General features: G+C 37.8%; 1 protein-coding gene across 1 annotated transcript in view; it reads right to left on the bottom strand.

The window, feature by feature from the left end:
* Window positions 1-24,433, bottom strand: part of LOC127448343 (dual 3',5'-cyclic-AMP and -GMP phosphodiesterase 11A-like) — a 183,801-nt gene that overhangs the window by 60,286 nt on the left and 99,082 nt on the right. The window contains exons 6-9 of the mRNA XM_051710790.1: window positions 14,103-14,235; window positions 13,167-13,242; window positions 6,266-6,333; window positions 4,843-4,935 (exon numbers count right to left, since the gene is read on the bottom strand). Of these exons, the coding sequence (XP_051566750.1) occupies window positions 4,843-4,935; window positions 6,266-6,333; window positions 13,167-13,242; window positions 14,103-14,235 (370 nt within the window). The remainder of the gene's footprint in view (window positions 1-4,842; window positions 4,936-6,265; window positions 6,334-13,166; window positions 13,243-14,102; window positions 14,236-24,433) is intronic.

Below are 24,433 nucleotides of genomic sequence, written 5' to 3'. Positions count from 1 at the left end.
ACCAAAGATAAAATTCAGTAAAACTACTTTTTGCTTATTTGAAGTGCTGTATTTTGGTCAAAAAAACAAACAAATTGTAAACAGAAAACCTACCTTATGGGTAAATTCTCCTAACAAACCAAAAAAGTTCATTTAAACGTAAACAACCAATAAATATATGATAAACTGTTTCTGGAGCTCCACAAAAAGGACATTCTTCCCCTTGTAAAGGATTTAAATGTGCCTTGTGTATGTTTGTGGCTATAATCCAATGTACAATCTGCCATTGAAGATCTCCTATCTTCTAGATCTTCTATTTTCTAGGTCCCAAGCTCTAGATGTGCCAGACTGTTCCCTTTCCACAGAAAAAATCTGCCATGTTTGAAATGCTGAAGCATAAAAAGAAGAGAGCCTACTAAGATCCATCTCTTTTAAATTCATTAAAAAAAGATGTCTGTCCAGACCTAAACATCCTACTTCCATCCAGCTCTGTGATTGATGGTAGAGTAATCTCTGAACTGTCTGCAGGTGAAAAGCAGCCACTCTTGACCTGATATTTATAAGTCCTTGACCCCCTTCATGGACCCATAGATACAGTATTGACTCGCTCAACCAATGTTGTCCTGACCAGAAAAAATTAACAAGTAGTTTTTGAATACTTCCTAAAAAGTCCTCTGGTATAGGATATGTCACAGGATAGAGGTGACTAAATTGTTTATAACCAGTACTCTCCCCCTATAGGATAGTTGAGGAAGCAACCATTCCCATTCAGTTAACCTGGCACAATATATCCTTTACACCCTCCCAATTTGATATTGATATCCTTCAGAGCCCCCCAAAAACAAAATTTTTTTAAAACCAAACTTTTCCCATTTAACATTTCCTGGAATAACTGGTAAAATCACTGTTGTTTTATTGTTACACCACAAGGCTTCATTTTTACCCCAGTTAAGTTTTGCCGAGGATGCTTTCTCATATAATCTATGGCTGCATTCAATTATTTCAATATCCTTTTGACTTTTTAATACTACTACAGTAATATCATCTGCATATGCAGTTAAATTAACTGAGTAATATATACAACAATTTAACCCAGGAAATAAAACCATCTCCAAACCCAAAAGCATGAAGTGTTTTAAAAAGAAAGTCATGGTCCACTCTATCGAAGGCCTTCTCCTGATCTAAGGACAAAAGGCCCACATTCATTCCATTTAATTTAGAATAATCCAATATATCTCTTACCAAATTTTTTTTTTATCATAGATCATTCTCTCAGGGACACAATAAGACTGATCTTCATGTATTATATCCCCCAGAACGGATTTCAGCCCATTTGCCAAAACTTTTGCTATGAGCTTATAGTCAGCTGTCAAAATGGCCACAGGCCTCCAGTGCTTTTTTAGTTAATAGTGCCAGCACTGTCCGTTCACAACTTTTGGGAAGTAATTTATCATTAAAACATTTTTGATGCACCTCATAAAAGTCTATTCCAATAGTCCCCCATAAAGCTTTATAAAAATCCACTGGCAAACCGTCGATTCCTGGTGATTTGATTTGATTTGAAACCCAGGCTTCATTTGTGTGACAGCATCAGTTAACTCCTTAAAAGAGAAAGTACAGGCCAGTTTCTGACTCTGCTCTTTACTGACGTTAGGAAGCTGCTGTAATAATTGTGAAGTACAGCCAGTATCAGTGTCCTCTCTTTTGAAAAGATCTAAAAGTCCACTGCTATTTTATGAATTTATCTCGGATCTGAAGTCTTTGATCCATCAGGAAATGTCAGACAGTGCATTACATTTTGTTACCTTGAAACCTTTTCTAAATGAAAGAAATCAATATCATGCATAGACACAAAACGAGGTCTTATTAGAGCACCCTTACAGCCTGCAGTAAAGCTTCAAGATCCTTTTTTTTTCTCAGATAAATTTACATCCACTGAAGAGTCAAAATGTTGAACCAATTCAGATGTAATCTGAAAGATCTCTTGTTCTATTTCAGATATTTATTGTTTAATATTTATAGTAGAAAAAGAAGTGAACTGTGGACAAAACATTTTTATTTGAGTTTTTCCAATTTAGGATACTTAATCCTATGTATTAAGTTATCAAATTCATCTTTTTGAGAAACCCAGTCACTCCAAAACATTTAATATTTTTCCTGAAAGTACTTCTCTTGTAATAGTCTCACACTGAACTTCCAGTAAGGACTATATAATCGAAGCGGTGACAAAGTAATATTCACTGTAAGAAAATGATTTTCATTACAGCATGGAAAAATTTTAGAGTCTACAACTCTGTTATTTACTGTTGTCTTGATATAGAGCCTATCAAGTCTGGCTGAACTAATCCTCCCCTGTGAGACTTTTGTCCAAGTATATTGTTCAACATCACTGTTTCTGTCTTTCCAAACATCTATAAAATCATGCTGAGCAAGAATGCTTTTTAAGAACAAAGATGATGAAAAATCTGGCTCATCATTATTTCTGTCTAAAATAAAATCAAGAGTACAATTCCAATCACCCCCAATAATTAAAAAATCATCAGAACCATAGCTTTAAAAAAATAAAAACTTTTTAAACAAAGAAATTCTCTCTGTACTTCTGTTTGGAGCATAAAAATTTATGAATACAGACACTTGATTATTAATTTCAGCTCTTACAATCAGAAGACGACCTTTTTTTTGTTTTAATTCAATCTTAGTTAAAATATTCACATTAAAATATGGTGAAAATCTAATTGCCACTCCTGCACTTAAATTTGTGCCATGGCTAAGAGAGAAATCCCACACAAGCCCCATTCCAATTCATTCTTTTCATCACTATGAGTCTCTTGTAAAAATAATACATGGCCATCTTCAAGCTTAAGAAACTCAGACAGTAAACCTCCATTTCTCCCATTCCTCACCCCATTAACATTTTAAGATCCTACTCTTAAGATGTGCATATCAGGAGAGGGAAAGGGAAACAAGAAAGGAAACAAACAGAAAAAAAATGTAAATAAACACTGAACCCACAACCATGTGCATTTATTTTTTTTAGTTTTGACAATTTTACAAGTCCATGCGCATTCTGAGCTTTATGTATAGCCGTCAGACATTTTTTTGAAATCGAAATCACCTCATAACCAACAGTCCTCTGAGCAAACAAAACTGACTTTAAAAATGTTTCCCCATAAGGAAAATATTTAGAAACATCAACCTTCCTTTGGTTTGATCCAAAACCTCATTTATTTCTTCAACAAAATAAATGTCCTCCATAGACTGACTATGATCAAATTCACAAATATCTGAAAAACTGTCACAATTTTCCATTGATTCTTCAATGCTTTCTTCATTCTCTTCTAGCACAGCATACTGCAGACCACTGACACTAGCTATCTCACCATCTGTACCATCTCCACTACAAGTTACAGAAGCAGCTTCTTCCTGCAAATCAGTTAAATTTACTTCAGATTCACTATCTCATTTAGAAAAATTAAGTGCACTCACCTCTGATTTTGAGCTCTGCTCAGAAACAATGGAAAATCAACCTGGGGGTCTCGGCGGGTTGAGAAACATCACCAGTGGTAGATGATCCTTCTCTTGTCTCCTCACCTTGAACTTCAAGTTGAAACTTTAGTTTTTTTGGCGGTGGAATCGTATAGGTCTCTTTTCAGATTCGGAATGTTCATTAATCTCACCTTGATCTAAATGTTCCTCATTAATGCCATTGTTCTCTTCGTTTCCCTCTTCTACTTGTTTTTTGTGTGGGCAGGAAAATTTCTTATGCCCTAAATCCCCACACTCAATACAACGCATATTATCTGTAGTTGTGAAAATCATGTAGGAACTATCGCCGTGTTGTATGCGAAAAGAGACTTCCAGGAACTTGGAAGGCACATAAACATGAACACATGTCTTTGAAAAGATAGCACATGTTTCAACGCGGTATTTCTGCAATCAAGCAGAACCATTTTGATAGAACTAGCCAATTTGCCAAATCGACTGAGCTCTTTCGTGATTTCTTCATTAGTGATGAATGGAGGCACGTTTTAAATCATCACTTTAGTAGCAGGTGAGCGCAATGGCGTTACCTGAACCAAAGTGTACAATATTACTATCCCATTTTCAACAAGCCTATTCAACAGATTTTCTTCTTTGAGAAAAACGACAACAGCTTTGTTCATTCTAGAAGCCGAAACAAGTTTTCAATGACCTACAATGTCTCCCATAGCCAAAAGAACATCTTCGATGGTAAACGCTTAATCGGAAAAACACTTGCATCCATTTTTGATAGAGAAAGCCGGCACTCTCTCACCTGAGAGAGATGCCATAGCTTTTTATACCAAGTCTGTTAGTTATGCGATGTTCAAAATCAACACTTGAGAATTGTCAAAAGAAAAAAAAGAAAAACAACACTTAAATAAAGTGATGAAAAATAAGTGATTCACCATAAAAATAAATAAATTAAACAAATTAAAAAAAAAAAAAACAAGACAAACGTGCCGCTCCCTCACTCCTTACACCACGGCACTCTCACTTCCCAACATGCAACAGAAAGAGAGAGAGAGAGAGAGAGAGAGACAGAGAGAAAGAGATGTGTGTGGGGTTATGTGTGTCACATGAGTCAGTAGAAAAGATCATCGGGCTCTTATATTTAGCTCCACCCCTTAACAGGTACTAGGTCATTCAATATCCCACCAATCACACACTTCCATCTTAACTTGTGTCAAACCATCCCGCCAATCACATATTTCTAATCTAAACTCTCAACAATTAGAAATGGCCACTTAAACACCCTACTAATTGGTCAGAACTTTAGAAATATCCACACAGGCTCTGACTGTGTGTAAACTACGTGTGTGTGTGTGTTTTGTAGAGACATACATCGAGAGCAACAGACTGTTTAGCCCAGGACTTCTTCACTTGGTCGTACATTATGGTATTATTGATTCCCAGTCCACAGAATATCACAAATGCCTGAAGAGAAACAGTAAATGAAAAATGTGTAAGAGAGAGAGACATACAGTATATGGGTGATTCTCTTAAGATTGTTTACATAGTGATATTAATTTTATAGCAATTTTTTTAACACGTTTTACCCCCAAATTATCATAACTGCAATGCAAAAAAGGTAATTAGTAATAATAATATATATATAATGTATTTATTAACATTAATAAATTGTATTTATATACAGTATCATAGTACTGTAGTACTTCCTTCAGTAGGTACTGCCAGTAGGTAATCCCTGATTTTCATGAAAAATAATAATAGCACAACACAATCTCTTTTACTATACTACTGTCAAAAATGACTGTCTTATGGTTATAAGAATTGTTCAGTAAAATGTGCTTAAGTGTCCTTAAAATAATGTCACATTGCAAAAACACCATAATGGTCCTAAATTAGGACTGTCAATCGATTAAAATGGTTTATCAATTTAATTACATGATATGTCGACTAATTGTTCATAATAAATTGCATACATAATTTTTTGTTTCTGAAATAGGCCCTCAAATAAAGATAATTCAAAATATAATACTGTCATTAAAATAATTATAAATGTAATATAATAAATATAATAATCCAGACAGGCCTAATATATTTCATAAATATAATAATTCAGATAATTCAAAGACATTACATTATAGAGACAGACAAGTAAAACATTGAATAGACTAAACAAAAAGTGAATTTATTCAGTATATTGTATGGTTTATTTCCATATCATTAAACAGAAGTCCACGGCAATCCATTTTGCAATTAAGTTTGTCAGTCTGTAGACTTGGGCAGTTTTCAAAAGATGCATTCTTACATTTTGTCTGTAAATGCATCGAGTGGACGTTTCTGGAGCATCTCACCGTGGTCACGTTTCACAGGTTTTCAGAGTCTCTAGCCAAATCAAAATGCAGTTTGTTGCCTGTACAGCTGGAGTTGCACTGACTGCCCCCTTCTGACTGTGAATTGCCAAAATATTAATGTGGTATTTCAAGCTTGAATTGCTCCATTGGTAGAAAAATTCTCTTTACAGAATTTACGTACAGTCGGGGGGATGAAGAATTGCATTTTTATATAATTTATCACAATGAATTAACACATTGAATCAACAGCCATATTGCAAACAAAGGCTTAATTTTGTCATGCAAAATATAATTTAATATTTTTTTTGTATTGATTTTGGGTTAAATATGACCAGGATATTTTCTTGACAGGTTTCATGAGAATCACCCATATTATATATATATATAAAAAAGGACACTGTACACAGCATTTATAAACAAGATCTCATAATTAATTTACATCACACCTCAAACAGCCTCTGATCTGCATCATCAAATGGTTTCCCATCCAACCTGTTCAAGACTTGAGCCACACCTGTAAAATCAAATATGTGATTTATTATTTGATTCCAAGTTTCTTTGCCCAGTGCTCATGTGACTGTGTGTTAGCATGCTGTGTATTTTTCCCTCAAGGCTTGTTGTAGTTATGATACAGTATGTTCATGCATGTCAGCTGTGCTCATTGTCAGTGTTTAGTTTCAGTTTCGTCAGCGAGCTGCATCAAATAAATGAAAAAACAAACAAACAAACAAACAAAAAAACAAAAAACAAAAAAACATTCTCTCATTCAGTCTTTCTTACAACCAGGGTTTGAAATTCACATTTCAAATGATTTCATTTCAAAACATTTCAAAACATTTCAAGTGGCTCATCAGCCACTGTGGCTAGTAGAGTTCCAAGGTCACTAGCCACTCAGCATTTTCACAAGCCAAAATCCCCTGGTGCACAAAAACTGATAAAGGTAACTGGATACTGTAACTGCATGCATTTGATTGGCCATTTTATTTGAACGAGAATTATATTAGGGTGACACTTTACAATAAGGTTCCATTTGTTAACATTAGTTTACAACATTAGTTAACGAAGAGAACCTTATTGTAAAGTGTTACCGATATTAGTTTAGCAGGACACAAGCCTAATGATTCAGGTCACCTTTAGGATCTGGAGGCAAACATGGCCAGAATAGGAGGATGAGTTTGGCAATACTTTGTCCAGAATTCATGGAAATTTGAATCCCCTAATTCTAAATTGTACTTGCCTATATGAAAGTTTACCATTCTTGTACCCTTGTTTAACAGTGGCATTTGTAATGACAAGGCCATTACCACAGGTACAGTAAGACCATGTGTGGCTCCTCATTACTGTGGTTAGGTCAATGTAGTCTTTTCTAAAAAATAACTAAAATTTAACTATAGTATTTTTAATTACAAAACGAATAGCCTAACCACATTTGAACACCTTGAACCTTTAAATACAACTTTCATAGTCGTTATAAAAAAAGTCTAATTCATCCATATGAATACAGTATATAACAGTTACCAGTTAGTGTTACTGCAGTAAAAAAAATAAATAAAAAAACATTAAAAAGAATTTTAAAAAAAATGACTTCTTAGTAAGGATGATGATGTGTATTTAGAAAAAACTGATGTTGTGTAGTTGTTTCCTTTTTACCTTTTAATGTCAGGGCTGTCTAGCAGTTGGAGGGGTTTGATTTCCTCCACAGAGCTTTATAATATAACATTCTCTGTAGAATTCAAATGGCTCACATATGTTTTATGGTTTCCGCCAGCCACCACGTTATCGATATGAATCACGCAAGTTTCACTCTGCACTGTTCCAGAGCTCTGGGACTGTCTCTGGAGCACGCTGATGTGTGCTGCAACAGTTCTCGGTGGATGGTGGATGCATGTGTAAGTTATGAGAGGCATATTTAGTTATAAAATTCTGAAAGTCAGATGAATATGATTAAATTTGCTTTGGCAGCGGCCCGAGTCACCCGACATCCACAGAATTTTCAATGCAGGAAAAACCCTGAAAACGTCACCCGCCAAAGTGGCTAGTAAGAGTAAAGGAGTTACTGACACTGCCCATTTTTACCCATATTTGGCTGGTTGGCGGGTATTAATTTCAAACCTTGCATACAACGTGCATCTGTTTCTTCATTTGTTATTATTTATTGTGTGACATGAGCCCTATGCAAATACTGCAGCTGTAATGGTTCACATTTTCCCATGTTGACGTAGCGCTGTTTGGGTGGAGTAAAGTTTACATATGTGGCTTGAACAGCCAGATTCATTTACACTTGACCGAGTTTAGAATGGAATGCATTTCAAACCACCTCCGGAAGTGGTTTGAGTGATCAGATTTATATCTGTCTCGAATCCGTCTCGGAAAAAACGCATAATGTGATAAAGTGTAAATACCCCCTATGGGACCAGAACCGTTTTTCTAGGCTGTTCACTCAACACGCTATCAGTAGTGCCACAGGAAAAGGTAAATGCATTTGAATTGATACAAAAATGTCTGATGGGGGATGGCGCTTGTCAGTAACTCTGCAAAATTAGGTTGATTTCAGGGTATATGAAATTTCGGAAGCAACATGTCAATTTTCTATGTGATCATGTTGCATAAGCAACAGCAGAAGTGTGATTTACCAGATTACCATAAACACTGGGCCAAATATTGCGTTAGTATTTGCCATATTAGCAAGTGGCAGATGAATTTGCACCACAATCCCATAGATTTTAATTTGACGCACAGCCTTTGAAATCAACAACAAAAGATATGGGAAGTGTTTTGCCCACCTTTTTAAAAAATGTATACGCCTATTTATTTTTCTATGCTACCTATGCATGATTATATGGTTAGTTGCATTTTATTATTAACTTTGTGACCTTTTTAGATCTGCGACACATTTGTGGATCATGACCCACAAGTTGAGAACCACTTATGTAAAGTACGGTAACGCACCACAGTCACTGATGAAGTGTTTCAGTGCACAAATCAAGTATTTCTTACCCGCCCCACCCCCATCTCTCTATTTCTCTATCTACAATCTAATTAAACAGTGTGTTTTGTTAATTAGAATAATTGTTCATTTAAGTGCAGATCACCTCCCCCCCAACACACACACACATCTTCATCTCCCCATCCTCACCGTCTCATTACAGTCAATCATAAATGTGCTGCTCGCTCTAGTTCAAACACAAACGAAATGCTCCTCATAATTATTAAATTTTTTGCTCTTTGCTTTCTTCATCACATCAAGGAGCCTGTTTGTCTGAAACCAAGCTGAGGCTAAAAAAAAATAAAAAATAATAATAATAATTTCTAGTAATCCAAAACATACACTCACCAAGCACTTTATTATGTACACCTGTACAACTACTTATTCATGTGATTATCTAATCAGCCAATCGTGTGACAGTGCAGTGCATAAAATAATGCAGATACGAATCATGAGCTTCAGTTAATGTTCACTTCAACCATCAGAATGGTGAACATTTTTTGATTTCAGTGATTTTGACCATGGAATGATTATGGGTGCCAGACGGGCTGGTTTGATTATTTCTGTAAGTGCTGATCTCCTGGGATTTTTAAGCACAGCCTCAGTTTTCTGTTCTTGGCTGACAGAAGTGGAACCTGATGTGTTCTTCTGCTGTTGTAGCCCATCTGCCTCAAGGTTTGACATGTGCATTCTGAGATGTTATTCTGCTCACTACAATTGTACAGAGGGGCTATCTGAGTCACCATAGACTTTGTCAGTTCGAACCAGTCTGGCCATTCTCTGTTGACCTCTCTCATCAACAAGGCATTTCCATCCACAGAACTGCTCCAACCACTCATTGGTTGATTTTTTTTTCCCATCCCACCATTCTTTGTACACTCTAGAGACAGTTGTTCATGAAAATCCCAGGAGATCAGCAGTTACAGAAATACTCAAACCAGCCCATCTGGCACCAACAATCATGCCACGCTCCAAATCACTGAGATCAATTTTTTCCCCATTCTGATGGTTGATGTGTACATTAACTGAAGCTCCTGACCTGTTTCTGCATGATTTTATGAATTGCACTGTTACCACACAGTAGGTGTACAGGTGTACCTAATAAAGTGGTCGGTGAGTGAATTTACTACTAGCAATCTTTTCGGGTGTTTCAGGGGTCATATGAGACGTTCAAATAGGCACATCTTTGGGTTGGAGTCATATGTGGTGGTCGAGCAATAGAGATAAAACCTTCTCAAACTTTCCAAAAAATAATTTACAGATTCAAGTAAACGATAGTAGACCTCTGCTAAAACGGCAATTTAAACAACTATACAGCTCAAATAATACATAATTTTTAACAGAAGAATCAATGTAAGTATTGTTATAAAATTATCTTCAAATTTCTTTCTTTAACCCTCCAAACAAATGGCCCCATTTATTTACATTGTAAGTGTATTCAGGTAGATTTAGCTATTTTAAATTGTATTTTTGGCTTGAATTAAACCAGTTAATTTAGATGTTACCACATTAAGCACATTTATTAGGTTAAACCTTTTTTTTAGTGTAGTATCTGAAACAGTATGCAGTATATTAAATAATATTAACATAAAGTACAGTAGCATGCTACATTGTTGTCTTATACCAGGGGTGTCAAACGTGTGGCCCGCGGGCAAATTACAGTGGTGTAGTGCTGAATTTTGACTTCCTAGTATTCTTTATCTTTAGGGGCAGATGTAGGGATGGGCTTTAGGGGTAGGGACCAATGAGGTTAGGGTTAGGGGTGGGTGTAGGTGTGGGCTTTAGGAATAAGGGCCAATCATGTAGCGGGGAGTCAGATTTTTGTGTGTGTGTGTGTGTGTGTATTGTTGTATTGCTGCCATTTATTGTGATACATTTGGGTTGTTAAGCGATGTTGGGTTTTAGAAAGGCACTATATAAATTAAACATATTATAAGTATTATATTTCAGCACAACACCCATACATTCAGTGAATTTCTCCAACGACTTGCTAACTCATGTGTTATCAATTTGAATTAGTCTGACGAATCCTTCACTTAACCGCAAGTTTTTGCTCTCTGTCATGCCAGAAATATGAACAAAACATTTTGTGTTGTTTACAAAATTAGTTTAACTTAATTCAGTCATTACACTTGTTCAAATGATAACATTAAGTTAAAATACACAGTTTTTGTAATAAATTATTTTATCATTTTTAATACATTTAAAATGTGATATATACATTTAAATATGTGACATATGTGTGATTTATATATACTAAAATGAGTTTGACACCCTTGTCTTATACAACCGTCTATTCAACTACTCGATTCTGGTTGGTTGGAATGTGTGGGTTAAGTAAGGTCAAATTTATGGCTAGGTGTGCAATAAACGATTTTATTGCATGACATGGAGGTGATGAACCACCGAGTCTTCATTCAGAGCTTCAGTCAGCGATATGTGATCAAGCGGCGCCCTCGCGCGGGTGTGCTGATCGGCGTAGCAATATTAGAGGATGCTTCTCATATAAAAATTCTACAGAATGCAGTATGTATATTGCATAATATTAACATAAAGTACAGTAGTATGCTATATTGTTGTCTTATACCATCAACTACTTTATTAGAATACTTTATTCAAATTGGCTGGAATGTGTGCGATAAGTAAGGGATAATCCATGGCTAGGTGTGCATTAAACGATTTTACCATCCCATAGACATGAGTTTTTTGGAGATCACACACAGTTTAAAAACTCTTTGAGTTTAAAGACTCAATCCAGAGCTATAGCAGCCACATAATCTAGAAGGGCTGGCACTCCAAAGAACATTTTATTATTAAATTTCTATTCTTTTTTTTTTCATTAATGATGAAAATCTGGCAATGCAGACGTGAAAGTTGAAGAAGTGCCACTGTACATGATGAGGGGAAAACCATGCAGGACTTTGTGCAAACATTCTGACAGTAAGATTTCTTAACTGATATTTATCTTTCATCAGGCTCTTGAATTAAGTTTTTCCATTAAAGTTAAATAGAACTGAACATATTTACAGAGGAAAAGAAAACTCATATCTTCGTCCTTAACTAACTGGGGTCCAGGCTTTAAAGCTTGAGCATAGACCTTGTAAGGAAAGTATGGCTTTTGATATTAAGCTATGTTTTGCACAGAGGAGGAAAGGAGAAAACATGGAGCTATCAAAGGCATCTTCGATGTCCGGCAACACGATTTGAATTGTAATATGATAAGCATCCTCTAATATTGTTGCGCTGCTCAGCATACCCGCTAGAGGGCACCGCTCGATCACGCATCACTGACTATGTTTACATGCACTTAAGAAAACAGTTTATTATTCGGCGTTCCGAAATGTCATGTAAACGCTGATTTCTTTATGCCGTTTAAGGGAAGAGAAAGTGGTTTAACACACCTACTGTAGGTTTCTCTCAGAGAACGTGGCTTAATTGTGGTCATGTAAATGCAAAAGTGCCATTCTGATGGGTGTTTGAAGAGTGCGCGTGCGTGGAACAGACCGTGATTACAAATGTCATAGGATGAAGTTAACACAGTGGAAAGAATTCAACATTTCTGGGAGTACAGTTGGAAAATCACATACACTATCAACTATACCTATTTATACACACCAATGTAAAATATCAACTGTCCCTCATGTTCACTTATATGAACTTTTACACTGGGATAATCCTGCAGTTTTATGTAAGAGGGAAATTACAGTATGTAGAATATGTAGAATGCCATTTTGAACATACAGCTTTTATTAAGACATTTGCTAAAATACTTTCTTAGTGAGCATTGATGTTTTAAACAAAAGCACTCAAGTCAAAGATTTAGATGATTTCTCTCCCCATGGTGCTGAAATTTCTGACACTGGCTTTAGACATGTGATTTGAGTTTAGAATCTGTTCTGTTCTTAAAATTTGACAGAGACTAAAAAAATAACAAATAAAAAAAATTCAGAAACCCTGGTAAATATAAAGAAAGTGCAAGCAAGGAGGAGAGAGGAATCTTTTTGAATGAACACATCCTTGACTCCGCTTCTACTGGCTGTTTTGTGCTCATAATGACTTTCGGTCTCTGACAGAGTCCTCCCACACACACACACACACACACACAGATTCAGACACAGATATTCACCCACGCACTCTGCAGTGAGCAAAAGATCATACACACACGCTCACACACACACACCAGTTTGTCCTATGTTATTTCAGTTAGACTAACCAAGTCTAACCAGCAGCTCTAACAGTAACACAACTCAAAGAGCAGCAAAACAGCAACATTACACACACACCACACAACATAAGTTTTGAGTACACAATGACAAAATTGACATTTTCAGGTGAACTATTCCTTTAACTGTATAACTTACCAATGATTTGGTGGTTACTGTTCCAGATGGGGACGCACAGGACTGATCTAATGTGGAATCCTGAGAACTGATCTGCCTAAAGAGATTCAAAACACTTATTCACCCTGCCATAAATAATAATAATAATGATGATGCTCTGAATGTAAACTTTTAGGGAGAAGTGAGCGAAAATATCAGATAATCATCTAAGGACATTGTGTTATATAACGCTGTGCTCTTGGCATTTACAGGAGACATTCAACAACCAAAAGAGGTCAAAGGTCATATACAGAGCAGAAGTGTATTTTACTAACCCCTCCCTCATCTGTATCCATCCACAGAGCATCACTCTCTTTAAATATTGTAACATGTTGTTATACATATATACACACACACACACACACACACATATATATATATATATATATATATATATATATATATATATATATATATATATATATATATATATATATATATATATGTGTGTAATTTCCAGTAAAGCTGTAATGTTGCCAAATCATGCAAATAGAAATTAGCTTTAGCAGTACGGAGTCAACTATTTTATTTCAGAAATTTTACGAATATAATTTCCTTCAGCGTCATTTCCAGCACAGAATTCTATTACACAAAATACAGAATTTGAGATGTGCTGGAAATGACATTGTGATGAGAATTTTCATGACTTTCAGAAAAATATATATATATATAATAATAATGACATTACATACACTGTTGACATAGTTAACAGTAAAAAAAAACAAAAAAAAAAGTGTTAAATGTTTTAGTAAGACTAAGAAGACTAGAAATCCTAAAAATTTCCCAAAGTTGAGTAAACACCCACAAATGTTAATTATGAATACTGCATAAAAATCTATATAAATATTAAAAATGCTTCTATATAAAATTATATAAGTTCATTCATTCATTCCTTCATTCATTCTTTATTGATCTTACTTCAGCGTCAAAGCGTGGGTCTTGGTAGGCATCACTGATATTCACAGGCAGTCCAGTGGAGGCGACCAGCTCAGCAATACTGTTATTAATCAGCCAATCAGAATAGGATGATTTTTCTATGCTGTCCTTGAAGCTGTGAACAAGACAAAGAGGAAGTGACATGCACAAACACAAGAACTGCTCTGTGTCTGAACAGCAGCCCTACACCTCTGTTTTTTAAATGTGGTTTCTAGATTAAACTAAATTGCAAAAACAGCTTGTTCAATCTGACACAACAGCAAAGCTGTCAACAAGTGTGACAGTACCACACAAGTAACCAAAAAGGAAGTGTTGTTAATCATTTTGCATGTGAAGAGGTTAGCCCATCATAAGAGAAATAAAAAATATTAAAGTTACAGAGAGAGGGTGGAAAATGGTCATTTAAAGTCAAAATAAAGCACTTGCAACCCATTTGACTTCCATAATGTAATTTCCAAGTGAAACAGAATATTCAACGAGAAACAAAAAACTTCAGTTTTGACACTGTATTCCTTTTGAGATACAATGTTTAGCATTGATTTTTAAGCCCAGAATGAGTTGTGTACTCATTCTAATGCATGATGCATAATTTACTGAAGAGTATATGTGGCTGATGGGACTATTGCCTGAAATATTGATCTACAAAGACACTTTTCTAGCAGGTATTACAAAACCGTGATAATGGCTTAGTATAAATAGTTTATTTACCATCTCTACTTCCCTAGTCATTTATTATCCAAATTAACACACGCTCTACATCAGGGGTCAGAATTATAAAAAATAAATAATGATAGAAAATGATAGAAATATTCCGACAGCTCCTTTTAATGCAAAATGGACCTGTTTACTTATTTTATTCTCAAAACATGACCCGTTTATGAGCTAACAAATCATTATGTGGGTCTTGTCAATGGTTTGTCCACCAATGAATGAACTGAATAAAACAGGTTGCGTCACTATGATGAATGATTACTGCAAGAGTTAGATTCGCATTCAGGTGAAATAAATTTTCAGAATAAATGAGCCACGAGCCAGATAAACCATGTGGAGGGCTGGATCTGGCCTGGTTTTAAGTCAGAATTTTATAATAAAAAAAAAAATAACTTTATAAAAGCACTTACAATTCATTCTTCTATTAAAACTTTTGTTATTTGAGCTTTAACATTTTTTAATGGTCGTTTTAAGGTTTACAGCGCAACTTTGTCATGGCAACGGAGTTGTAAAGTTGGATATAACTTAACACAGAAAAGGTTAGTAAGCAATTTAATCACACTAAAATCATGTTAACGCACATATTAGCTGGGCTTCCATCTAACTATTTTGATGCGCATAAGAAATCCTGAATGGAAACGCATGATATGCAAATAAACTCTCATAATTCACATAGAAATTGAATGTGCTTGGATGAGGTGGATTTTCTAGAGTTTTGCATTAGTTAAAATGCACATTTATGCTGCCTTCATGTGCTATCGGAATTATCCTACTTCCCACTTCTGAAGTTGTAATTAGGTGTATGTCACGTTCAAGTGCTTTGTTGTCAGAAAGAACAGGAAACATGGATGACGGCAGGTTTATTTATACATATTTTCTGAGGAACTTTTATTTTGACAGCATAATATTTTGGTCAAATACTAGCTATTTTCACGGTGTAAAAACGTACAGAATGCATCAAATGGTTGCTGATATACATTAATGAATATGACTGAAAGTGCAAGCATTAACAATTAGCTGTATTTAGAAAAATGAATAAAACCTGTCATTGACTACAGAAACCGTATTCTCCTCCACCATGTTGACAGTTTACGATTCCTCCCATCTCGGAAACTCGGGTATCAAAATAATCTCAGAGTTTCCCAGTCGTAATTACAACTTGAGGGGTCATTCAAGAGCAACTTCCGAGTGGGAAACAGTTTATTTGCCTATTGATGATGTGTTTTGACTATTTGTGCATGTAAAGCGTGATGGCATTATGCTCATCGGTTGGTATGGGTATACAATAGCTTGATGTGACGCCCAACAAAAGGTCCGAACTTACCACACAATTCTTCCTATATAGCCCTTGATATTCGGAAGTTTAAACTCTCATCTAGTTGTTTTGAGCACGGGCACTTGTAGGACTATACGGAGGTGCTGGCGTATGGGCATAGCAGCCATTCATCCCTCATTACGTGAGATATTACACTCATTCTTCTGCATCTTCTTGCAGCATTTAATAAAACGATGTCCAACACCACAAATTACTCTCTTCGAATTTTGATAATGATAATGCACATAATGTAGTGGATGGAAACGTGAAATGATTCACAGTAGAATATTCAGAAATGCGCATAAGAAATGTAAAACATTATGGATGGAAACCCAGCTACTGTTGACGTCTTGTGACTATACTTTTAAAACAGTGAGTATTTTAAGTATTTACAAAAAAAAAAAAAAAAAAAAAAAAAAAAAAAAAAACGTTATAAAGCAATTAATCAATGATTAAAGAATTTTCAATTAATTTCACTTTACAATGTGGCCTCGGGAAAAGTACTGAAATCCTCCAAAATGAGTTCAATATGGCATCAGAGTGACATTCAAAGACGGACCAAAGGCAACATGTTGGTGGTGCAGGCAAAAAGTCGCCCCAGTGAGTGAGAATTTGTCATAAGAGTGGTTATTGCATTGAAAAAAGTGGAATGGAACAGAATGAGGACGTCTCGACACCAACTTAAAAAAAATTCTTTGAACTTAACACAGTCTTAAAAACACCACGTTCATGGCACAAAACTATGAATGATTGTACGAAATTGATAAAAAAGGGCCACTCTTTGCAACTTCCAAAAATGTCCGTCTAGTGCATGTTTACATAGACCAACAATTATAGCACCATGGAACGCAAGAACACGTCCAGTGTGAGCGGCCCTTTAGATGTGTGTTCAACGTGTTGGCCAGAGAGGCCCACCAGGCAGCTTCTCCAGCCAACATGCTGAGTGGCTGCTCTTCGCTCTACGCATTAGCTAACCAACTTTCTCTGCATTTTAATTAAGCTCTATGGAGCCTGCAAAAGCAATGAGAAGTTAATGCTCCGATTCTCATAAATGCCCACGTGTGACAGAGAGTTAGTCCTGATGTAGCCACTCCATCTCTCCCTCTCTTTTAATCTCTCTCACGTGGTACATTTGAGGCTCTTGTGCTGTGGGCTGAGAGAGTCTGATCAAACATATTCTCTCATGATCGAGATCACACCCCAAAGATCACACATGATGAACGCTGCTGCTGTCTGAGAGAGGAAATGCTTGATTCAAAGGGATTAATGAGTGTGAATGTGTGAAGGAACATGTGTTGTGTCTGTGTGCATGACTGCATGAGAGTTTGGCCGTGAGCTGTTTCAGAGCGCAACAGAGGACAAATCATTCTTATATAATCTTTCCAGCAGAACCTAAAGAGAACCCAACATCCCAGATAAAATAAACTAAATGACAGACATAACTTAGTGAAAAGTCCCTGTGAAGCACAGGCATTAAGTATGTTCCTGATGCTGTGTAATTTTAAAGCTACCCTGATATCATATCACACGTACATCACCCAGACATCTTTTTGATGTGTGTTTACATTTGGAAGACATATTTTTTTAGATTGTTTGCTCATCAGAAATGTCTACTGAGATAAGTCTATGAGATGTTTCCTCTCGGATGTCAAAAAGACACTCAGCACAGCAGATGTCTTTGAGACGATGATTTAGACTCTTCTTTTTTAAACATGTTTATCAGAATCAGAATCAGAATTAGCTTTATTGCCAAGTATATATATAATGTACAGTATACAAATACAAATCTGTTATATACAGATGCAAGGGAATGTATGGCAGAAGTGCCGCCCAGAAGGCAACAGTTCAAAAAGGTAGTGGGCTGGGTGAGTGGGGTCCAGAGTGATTTTTCCAGTCATTTTCCTCACTCTGGAAGTGTCCAATTCTTGAAGGGAGGGCAGGGGGCAACCAATAATCCTCTCAGCATTCCAAACTGTCCTTTGTAGTCTTCTGATATCTGATTTCATAGCTGAACCAAACCAGACAGTTACTGAAGTGCAGAGGACAGACTCAATAACTGCTGAGTAGAACTGTATCAGCAGCGCCTATGGCAGGTTGAACTTCCTCAACTGGCGAAGGAAATACAACCTCTGCTGGGCCTTTTTCACAATGGAGCCAATGTGTGTCTCCCACTTCAGGTCCTGTGAGATGGAAGTGCCCAGGAATCTGAATGACTCCACTGCTACCACAGTGCTGTTTAGAATGGTGAGTGGGGTCAGTGTTGGGGTGTTCCTCCCAAAGTCCACAATCATCTCCACTGTTTTGAGTGTGTTCAACTCCAGATTGTTTTGACTGCACCAGTGAGCCAGCCATTCAACCTCCCTTCTGTATACAGACTCATCGTCATCTTGGATGAGGCCGATGACAGTAGTGTCATCTGCAAAATTCAGGTGCTTGACAGAGGGGTCCTTGGCGGTGCAGTCATTGGTATACAGGGAGAAGAGTAGTGGGGAGAGCACACAGCCCTGGGGGGCACCAGTGCTGATTGTACATGTGCTGGAGGTGAATTTCCCCTATTTCACTAGCTGCTGCCTGTCCGTCAGAAAGCTGGTGATCCACTGACAGATAGACGTGGGAATAGAAAGTTGGTGTAATTTAGTCAGGAGAATAGCTGGGATGATGGTGTTGAAAGCCAAACGGAAGTCCACAAAAAGGATCCTTGCATATGTCCCTGGTCTGTCCATATGTTGCAGGATATGATGCAATCCCATGTTGACTGCATCATCCACAGACCTGTTCGCTCGATAAGCAAGTTGAAGGGAATCTAGAAAGGGTCCAGTGATGTCCTTCAGGTGGGCCAACACCAGTCTCTCGAATGACTTCATGACCACAGACGTCAGGGTGACAGGTCTGTAGTCATTAAGTCCTGTGATTTTTGGTTTCTTTGGGACAGGAATAATGATTGAGCATTTGAAGCAGCATGGGACTTCACACTGCTCCAGTGATCTATTGAAGATCTGTGTGAAGATGGGGGCCTGCTGGTTAACGCAGGATCGAATACATGCTGGTGAGACGCCATCTGGGCCTGAAGCTTTCCTCGTCTTTTGTTTCCAGAAGACCGGCACACCTCCTCTTCACAGATCTTAAGTGTAGGTTGAATAGCAGGAGAGGGGAGGAGGGGGGTTGCAGGAGGTGTTGATGTTTGTGGGAAGTGAAGGTCAGAGCGGGTGTGGGGTGTGGGATTGGGCCATTCAAATCTACAGTAAAACACATTCAAGTCTTCAGCCAGTAGATGGTTCCCTACAGTGTTGGAGAATGGTGGATCACCCCCCATCACGTTAATTAGAATGCAATGTGTTCCAGTTGAAAAAAGCGCTTTAAAAAAGACATCTCGGGGATGTGCGTGTGCTATTAGAGTTAAAAATATTGCGTAGTTTCAGATGTACAGCTTGTTTTTTTTTTTTGTGTGTGTTTTTTTTTAACAGGTGCTAAAATTGTTACAGTGTTGCATTTTCTTCTTGGTTTGTTTCACTTTCACAAGGCAAAATTTCAAAACAGACCAACATTGTGTTAATAAAAGTCACATGTGAACAAACTGACCACTCATGGTCAGAATGTTTGTGCGCCGTTCCGGGATTCAGATAAATTAAAGATAAATGTTACTTTGTACAACATTCACACTGCATTCCATTGCGACAGGAAGTTTACTCGGAATTGGTGTCTGGTGACGGAACATGAGAACGATTGCATATCAGACCGACAAAGCAACGTTGATTTTTTGCATGCGAAGTAAGGGGGTTTAAGTGCTTTCATACGTTTCAGTGTGGATGAGCAACTTTTGAAAAACGCTTCAAAAAGCGGCAGTGTGAATGGTGAGTGTTTCGAAAATGAAAACGCCATTGTCAAATGTATCCAGATTAATGTAGATGTAGCCTCAAAATTTACAGTATTTTTAATATCAACTTGCTGTGTAAATATTACCAGTATGTTTACATTTTAATCTGGTGGCATGAATAAAGTTTGTGCTTCATGATCTTATGATGTGTTATTGTCATGTGTATTCTGTTGATTCATGTCTTTTATTTTGAAATTCTAGTTCCTGTTTCATGTCATGTGTTCCTGTTTCCCTAGTCATGTGATTTCTGTTTTCCCTCCATGTTCATATGTCATGTTTTCATTGGTTTATTGTTTAATTAGCTTGTTATGAGTTCTGTTTGTTCATTGGTTTATGTTCCCCCATGTCCATGTATTTAAGCCTCATGTTTTCCATTGTGTGGTGGTCAAGTATTGAATGTGATTGTATGTGTTTGTCAAGCCATAGTCAAGCCATAGTCAAGCCATAGTCAAGCCATAGTCAAGCCATAGTCAAGCCATAGTCAAGCCATAGTCAAGCCATAGTCAAGCCATAGTCAAGCCATAGTCAAGCCAAGTCAGGTTATAGTCGAGTTCATGTTTATGATTTATATTTCACATTTCTAGTTAGGGTTTTTTGGTTCACGTTTATGAATAAACTGCACTTGGGTTCTTCATCTTCACGTCTTCGTCATTGCCATCATTGCCTCAGCCAGCATACGTTACAGTTATTTATTGACTAGCTTTAGTATATACAAATTAAATATGTTCTATTTATTGACATTATTGTGCTTTTCATTTATTACAATATGTTACAATTATCACAGACCCTTCAACCCACTACTGACACACTGAAGAAAGAATTGCAATTTGCTAGTAAATTTCTGTTTTTACTCACCAGACTTTTGACGACATGTAAGTGTAATGTGTTTCCCAAATTGTTATGAGAGTTAGCATGTTCTAGTTCAGTCGTGCCATGTTCGGTCTTTTGTTTTGTATCTGTTTGTTTTCTCCTCTTTTTGGTTCTTGTTTATTTTCGGTTTAATAAAAGCCAATTGATTGTCTCTCTCCATTTTCTCCATTCTTACTTCGAATTTGTGAAACAATTAATTGATTGAGATAATTTGTGACATGTATAGTGAATATATATAACTTCACATGCTACAGTATGTGTGAGTAGTATGTATATAATATTGATGTTTTATTTAACATTTCACTTTTCATCATTTTAATCACATTTTAGCTTCTTAAATGTAAAAAAAATAAATAAAACATAAACATAAAGCAAGGCTTTGCACAGGTTTTTACCAAACCCCTACAAGAGCCTATTTGTTAAATTCTTCAATATTTACAATGCTTTTTTTAAGTTTTAAAATATTTCATAATGTATGATTGTCCCTTTAAATATTTATGTATTTATACATTTATAACACTTACTACATTACTACATTTTGTTACATGCTTGTTTATATGAATGATTTATATGATAAACAAGTATTTACAGTATATCAAAATGTATAACAAGCACTAAAATGGTACTGTCTCTTTAAGAGTGCCGGCAGTTCTGCAAGCGATTATTTACAGTTGAATGAGCGCAGCACACATTAACAAGAGAGAAGTTGCACAGTTGTTTTTACCTCATCTGTGATGTGTGATTGAATTTAATGTTTCTTTATACTTTTTGATCAACGACTGAATGTAAATACTATATTGGAAAAGATATTAACAAATACATTATGAAATCAAAATGAAGTGCATGGAGCTCATCTTTGGACAGATTACATGGAATGAGTCAAAGCAAACTTTTACTTGCATAGTGTGTATTGACTTTCGTGTACAGATATTTATTGTACAAGTTCTCAATCTACAAGCTCTCGAGTTTTGCAACACTTTGCTGTGACTTTATGATTTGAAAACAGTCCGTGGAAAAGTTTAAGCAATCAGAGTTGATGTCGTTAAATGCAATGTAAATCTAACTGTGGCTTATCACAGCTCAACTAAAGCGACAGTGTCACCACGATCCACGACAAATCCAGACCCACTGCAAGGTCAATTTTCTTTTTGAGTGCGCACATCAGACACAAGGATCTCTGTGCTGATCTCTTCACCACTATACAACTCAATCACTAGCGAGTGAAATCTGAATATTTATTAGCCAGTGGCTAATGTGAATGATTTACTCGCAATGTAGAGGGCTGCCTTTATACAGTCTGGATGTTATTTAACATCGTCCTGCAGTTTAATTGTATCCGACTCAATTATGTTATAGATATAACTGAAACGTATACAGATAACTGACATGTCTGAATAAATGAGCAAAAACCAACAAGTGTTTTATCGCTGCTCTCCCCCTTCATCGCTGCTTGACTCTGGCGAAATGAAGCCATGTCACTTGAAAGATAAAACTTTAATGAAAGAGAAATTACATTTTGGCTCTGGGAAACATCAGTATCACTTTTTCAAGATTTATGTATAGAAACAAAAATTTACTGACTTTAGTCACATCCCAATGCGCACAACTGAATGTATATGGAGTTTTAGTCACAAACATGTTGCTATGTTCTATAAATAGCAAGAGCTACAGTATATGTTATTTTCTGATAGCAAAAGAATGTCTACACACTGTATAACTGTATAATATATGACAAGCAGATATATTGTATGTGAGCAGTATTTTTATTAGAGATTTAGAGCAGTCAATCGATTCAAATTTAACCGAATTATTTACATGATATGACTATTAATTAATCAAGTTGATTGCAATTAATTGCATATATCAGTATTTGCAGGGAAAAAGGTGACTTTAAAGGAGACCTATTATGCCCCTTTTTACAAGATGTAATATAAGTCTCAGGTGTCTCCAGAATGTGTCTGTGAAGTTTCAGCTCAAAATACCCCACGGATCATTTATTATACCATGGAATCAAAAACACGCTGTTCCCTATCTGTCACTCTCTCGACTTTGTGTCGATGTAGTGACACTAGGGGTCACTCTTGGGAGCCCGAGACACCTCTGGTCTTTGATAAAAGGCCAATGAAAATTGGCGAGTGGTATTTGCATACCACTCCCCAAGACATACGGGTATAAAAGGAGCTGGTATGCAACCACTCGGAGAGCGGGCTCGTCCAGTCGGACGCGGAAGCCTCAGCTGGGCTCCTTCCTTCGGGGATGACTGCCCAGTCATAGACTGACGTGGAGATAACGACATGCTTTCCCGGGCAGCCACGAGCGTCGGCTAGAGTGGAACCCTCCGCTCTTCCCTGAACCTTCGCGGCTCGATGATTGGTTCCTGGGCTCGTGGAGCCACTCAAAGCCACGCCCCGCCCCCATTCCTTTCTTCCCGGAAGTGCATGAAGAGCTGACAAGGTCGTGGGAGGCACTTTTTACTGCCCGGTCCCGATCTTTTCAGCTTCCCCGCCCTCACTACTCTCGATGGTGGGGCGGCCAAGGGCTATTCGGCAATCCCCTGGTGGATAAAGGCGCTCGCGGTGCACCTATGCCCGCAGAGTGCTGCCACCTGGCACGGGTGCCCAAAGCCCCCGTCCAAGGCCTGTAGGTTTACGTTATCTCTGACGGCCAAGGCCTATGGTGCCGCTGGACAAGCCGCCTCTGCCCTGCATGCCATGGCTCTCCTGCAAGTCCGCCAAGGCGCTAAAGGAACTGCACGAGGTTAGTTCCACCCTGGGATTGATGCAGGAACTGCGCTCAGTGACCGACCTCGCTCTCTGAGCGACGGAGGTCACAGCGCAGTCTCTCGGGTGGACAATGTCCACATTAGTGGTCCAGGAGCGCCACCTTTGGCTCAACCTGGTCGAGATGGGCAAGGCCGGCAGGACACGGTTCCTTGCTGCCCCCATCTTCCAGGCTGGCCAATTCGGCGACACCGTCAAGGACTTTGCCCAGCAGTTCTCGACGGTGGAGCAGTAGACGGAGGCTATCCGCAGCCCGCCCCTTCGGCCCGGCCCTGGTGTGGAGCACACCGCAGGAAGCAGGTGCCACCCGTCTCGCGGCCACCAAGTACCCGTGAAAGGCTTCAAAGCGCCCTTGAGACGGGTGACCCAGGGACAACGAAACCTGCTGCTCTGGAGCTGGTAAGCAGACCTCTCCATCCCCCGGTCGAAGGCCGGAAGGAGAATCTTTTTGTTACCTTTGCATTTAATTGTGCTGCATGCCCAAGTGGCTGCAGTACTCAAGAGTTCAGCAAGAATGATTTTCTTGTTCCCTGGGTCACGTATCCGGTGTGCACGGCCGTCATCACGACCACCATCCACCACTCTATTTGGCAGGTTTGGCGCTCCAGCGGCGGTCTCCCGCCTCTGAGCGCCCGGCTGTGGCACAAATCTGCCCCCGATGTGACAGTCTCAAGGAGCCAGGTAAGTGCTTCAATGTCCCTAGACTCAGCACGGCCACGACATGGTGCGGCACCTCGAGCTCCGCCCCGCCGTGAGGCACCAC

The sequence above is a fragment of the Myxocyprinus asiaticus genome, chromosome 11, assembly GCF_019703515.2.
Source record: "Myxocyprinus asiaticus isolate MX2 ecotype Aquarium Trade chromosome 11, UBuf_Myxa_2, whole genome shotgun sequence".
Lineage (NCBI taxonomy): Eukaryota > Metazoa > Chordata > Actinopteri > Cypriniformes > Catostomidae > Myxocyprinus > Myxocyprinus asiaticus.
The sequence above is the reverse complement of the archived record's forward strand: the minus strand, read 5'-3'. Positions and strand labels throughout refer to the sequence as shown.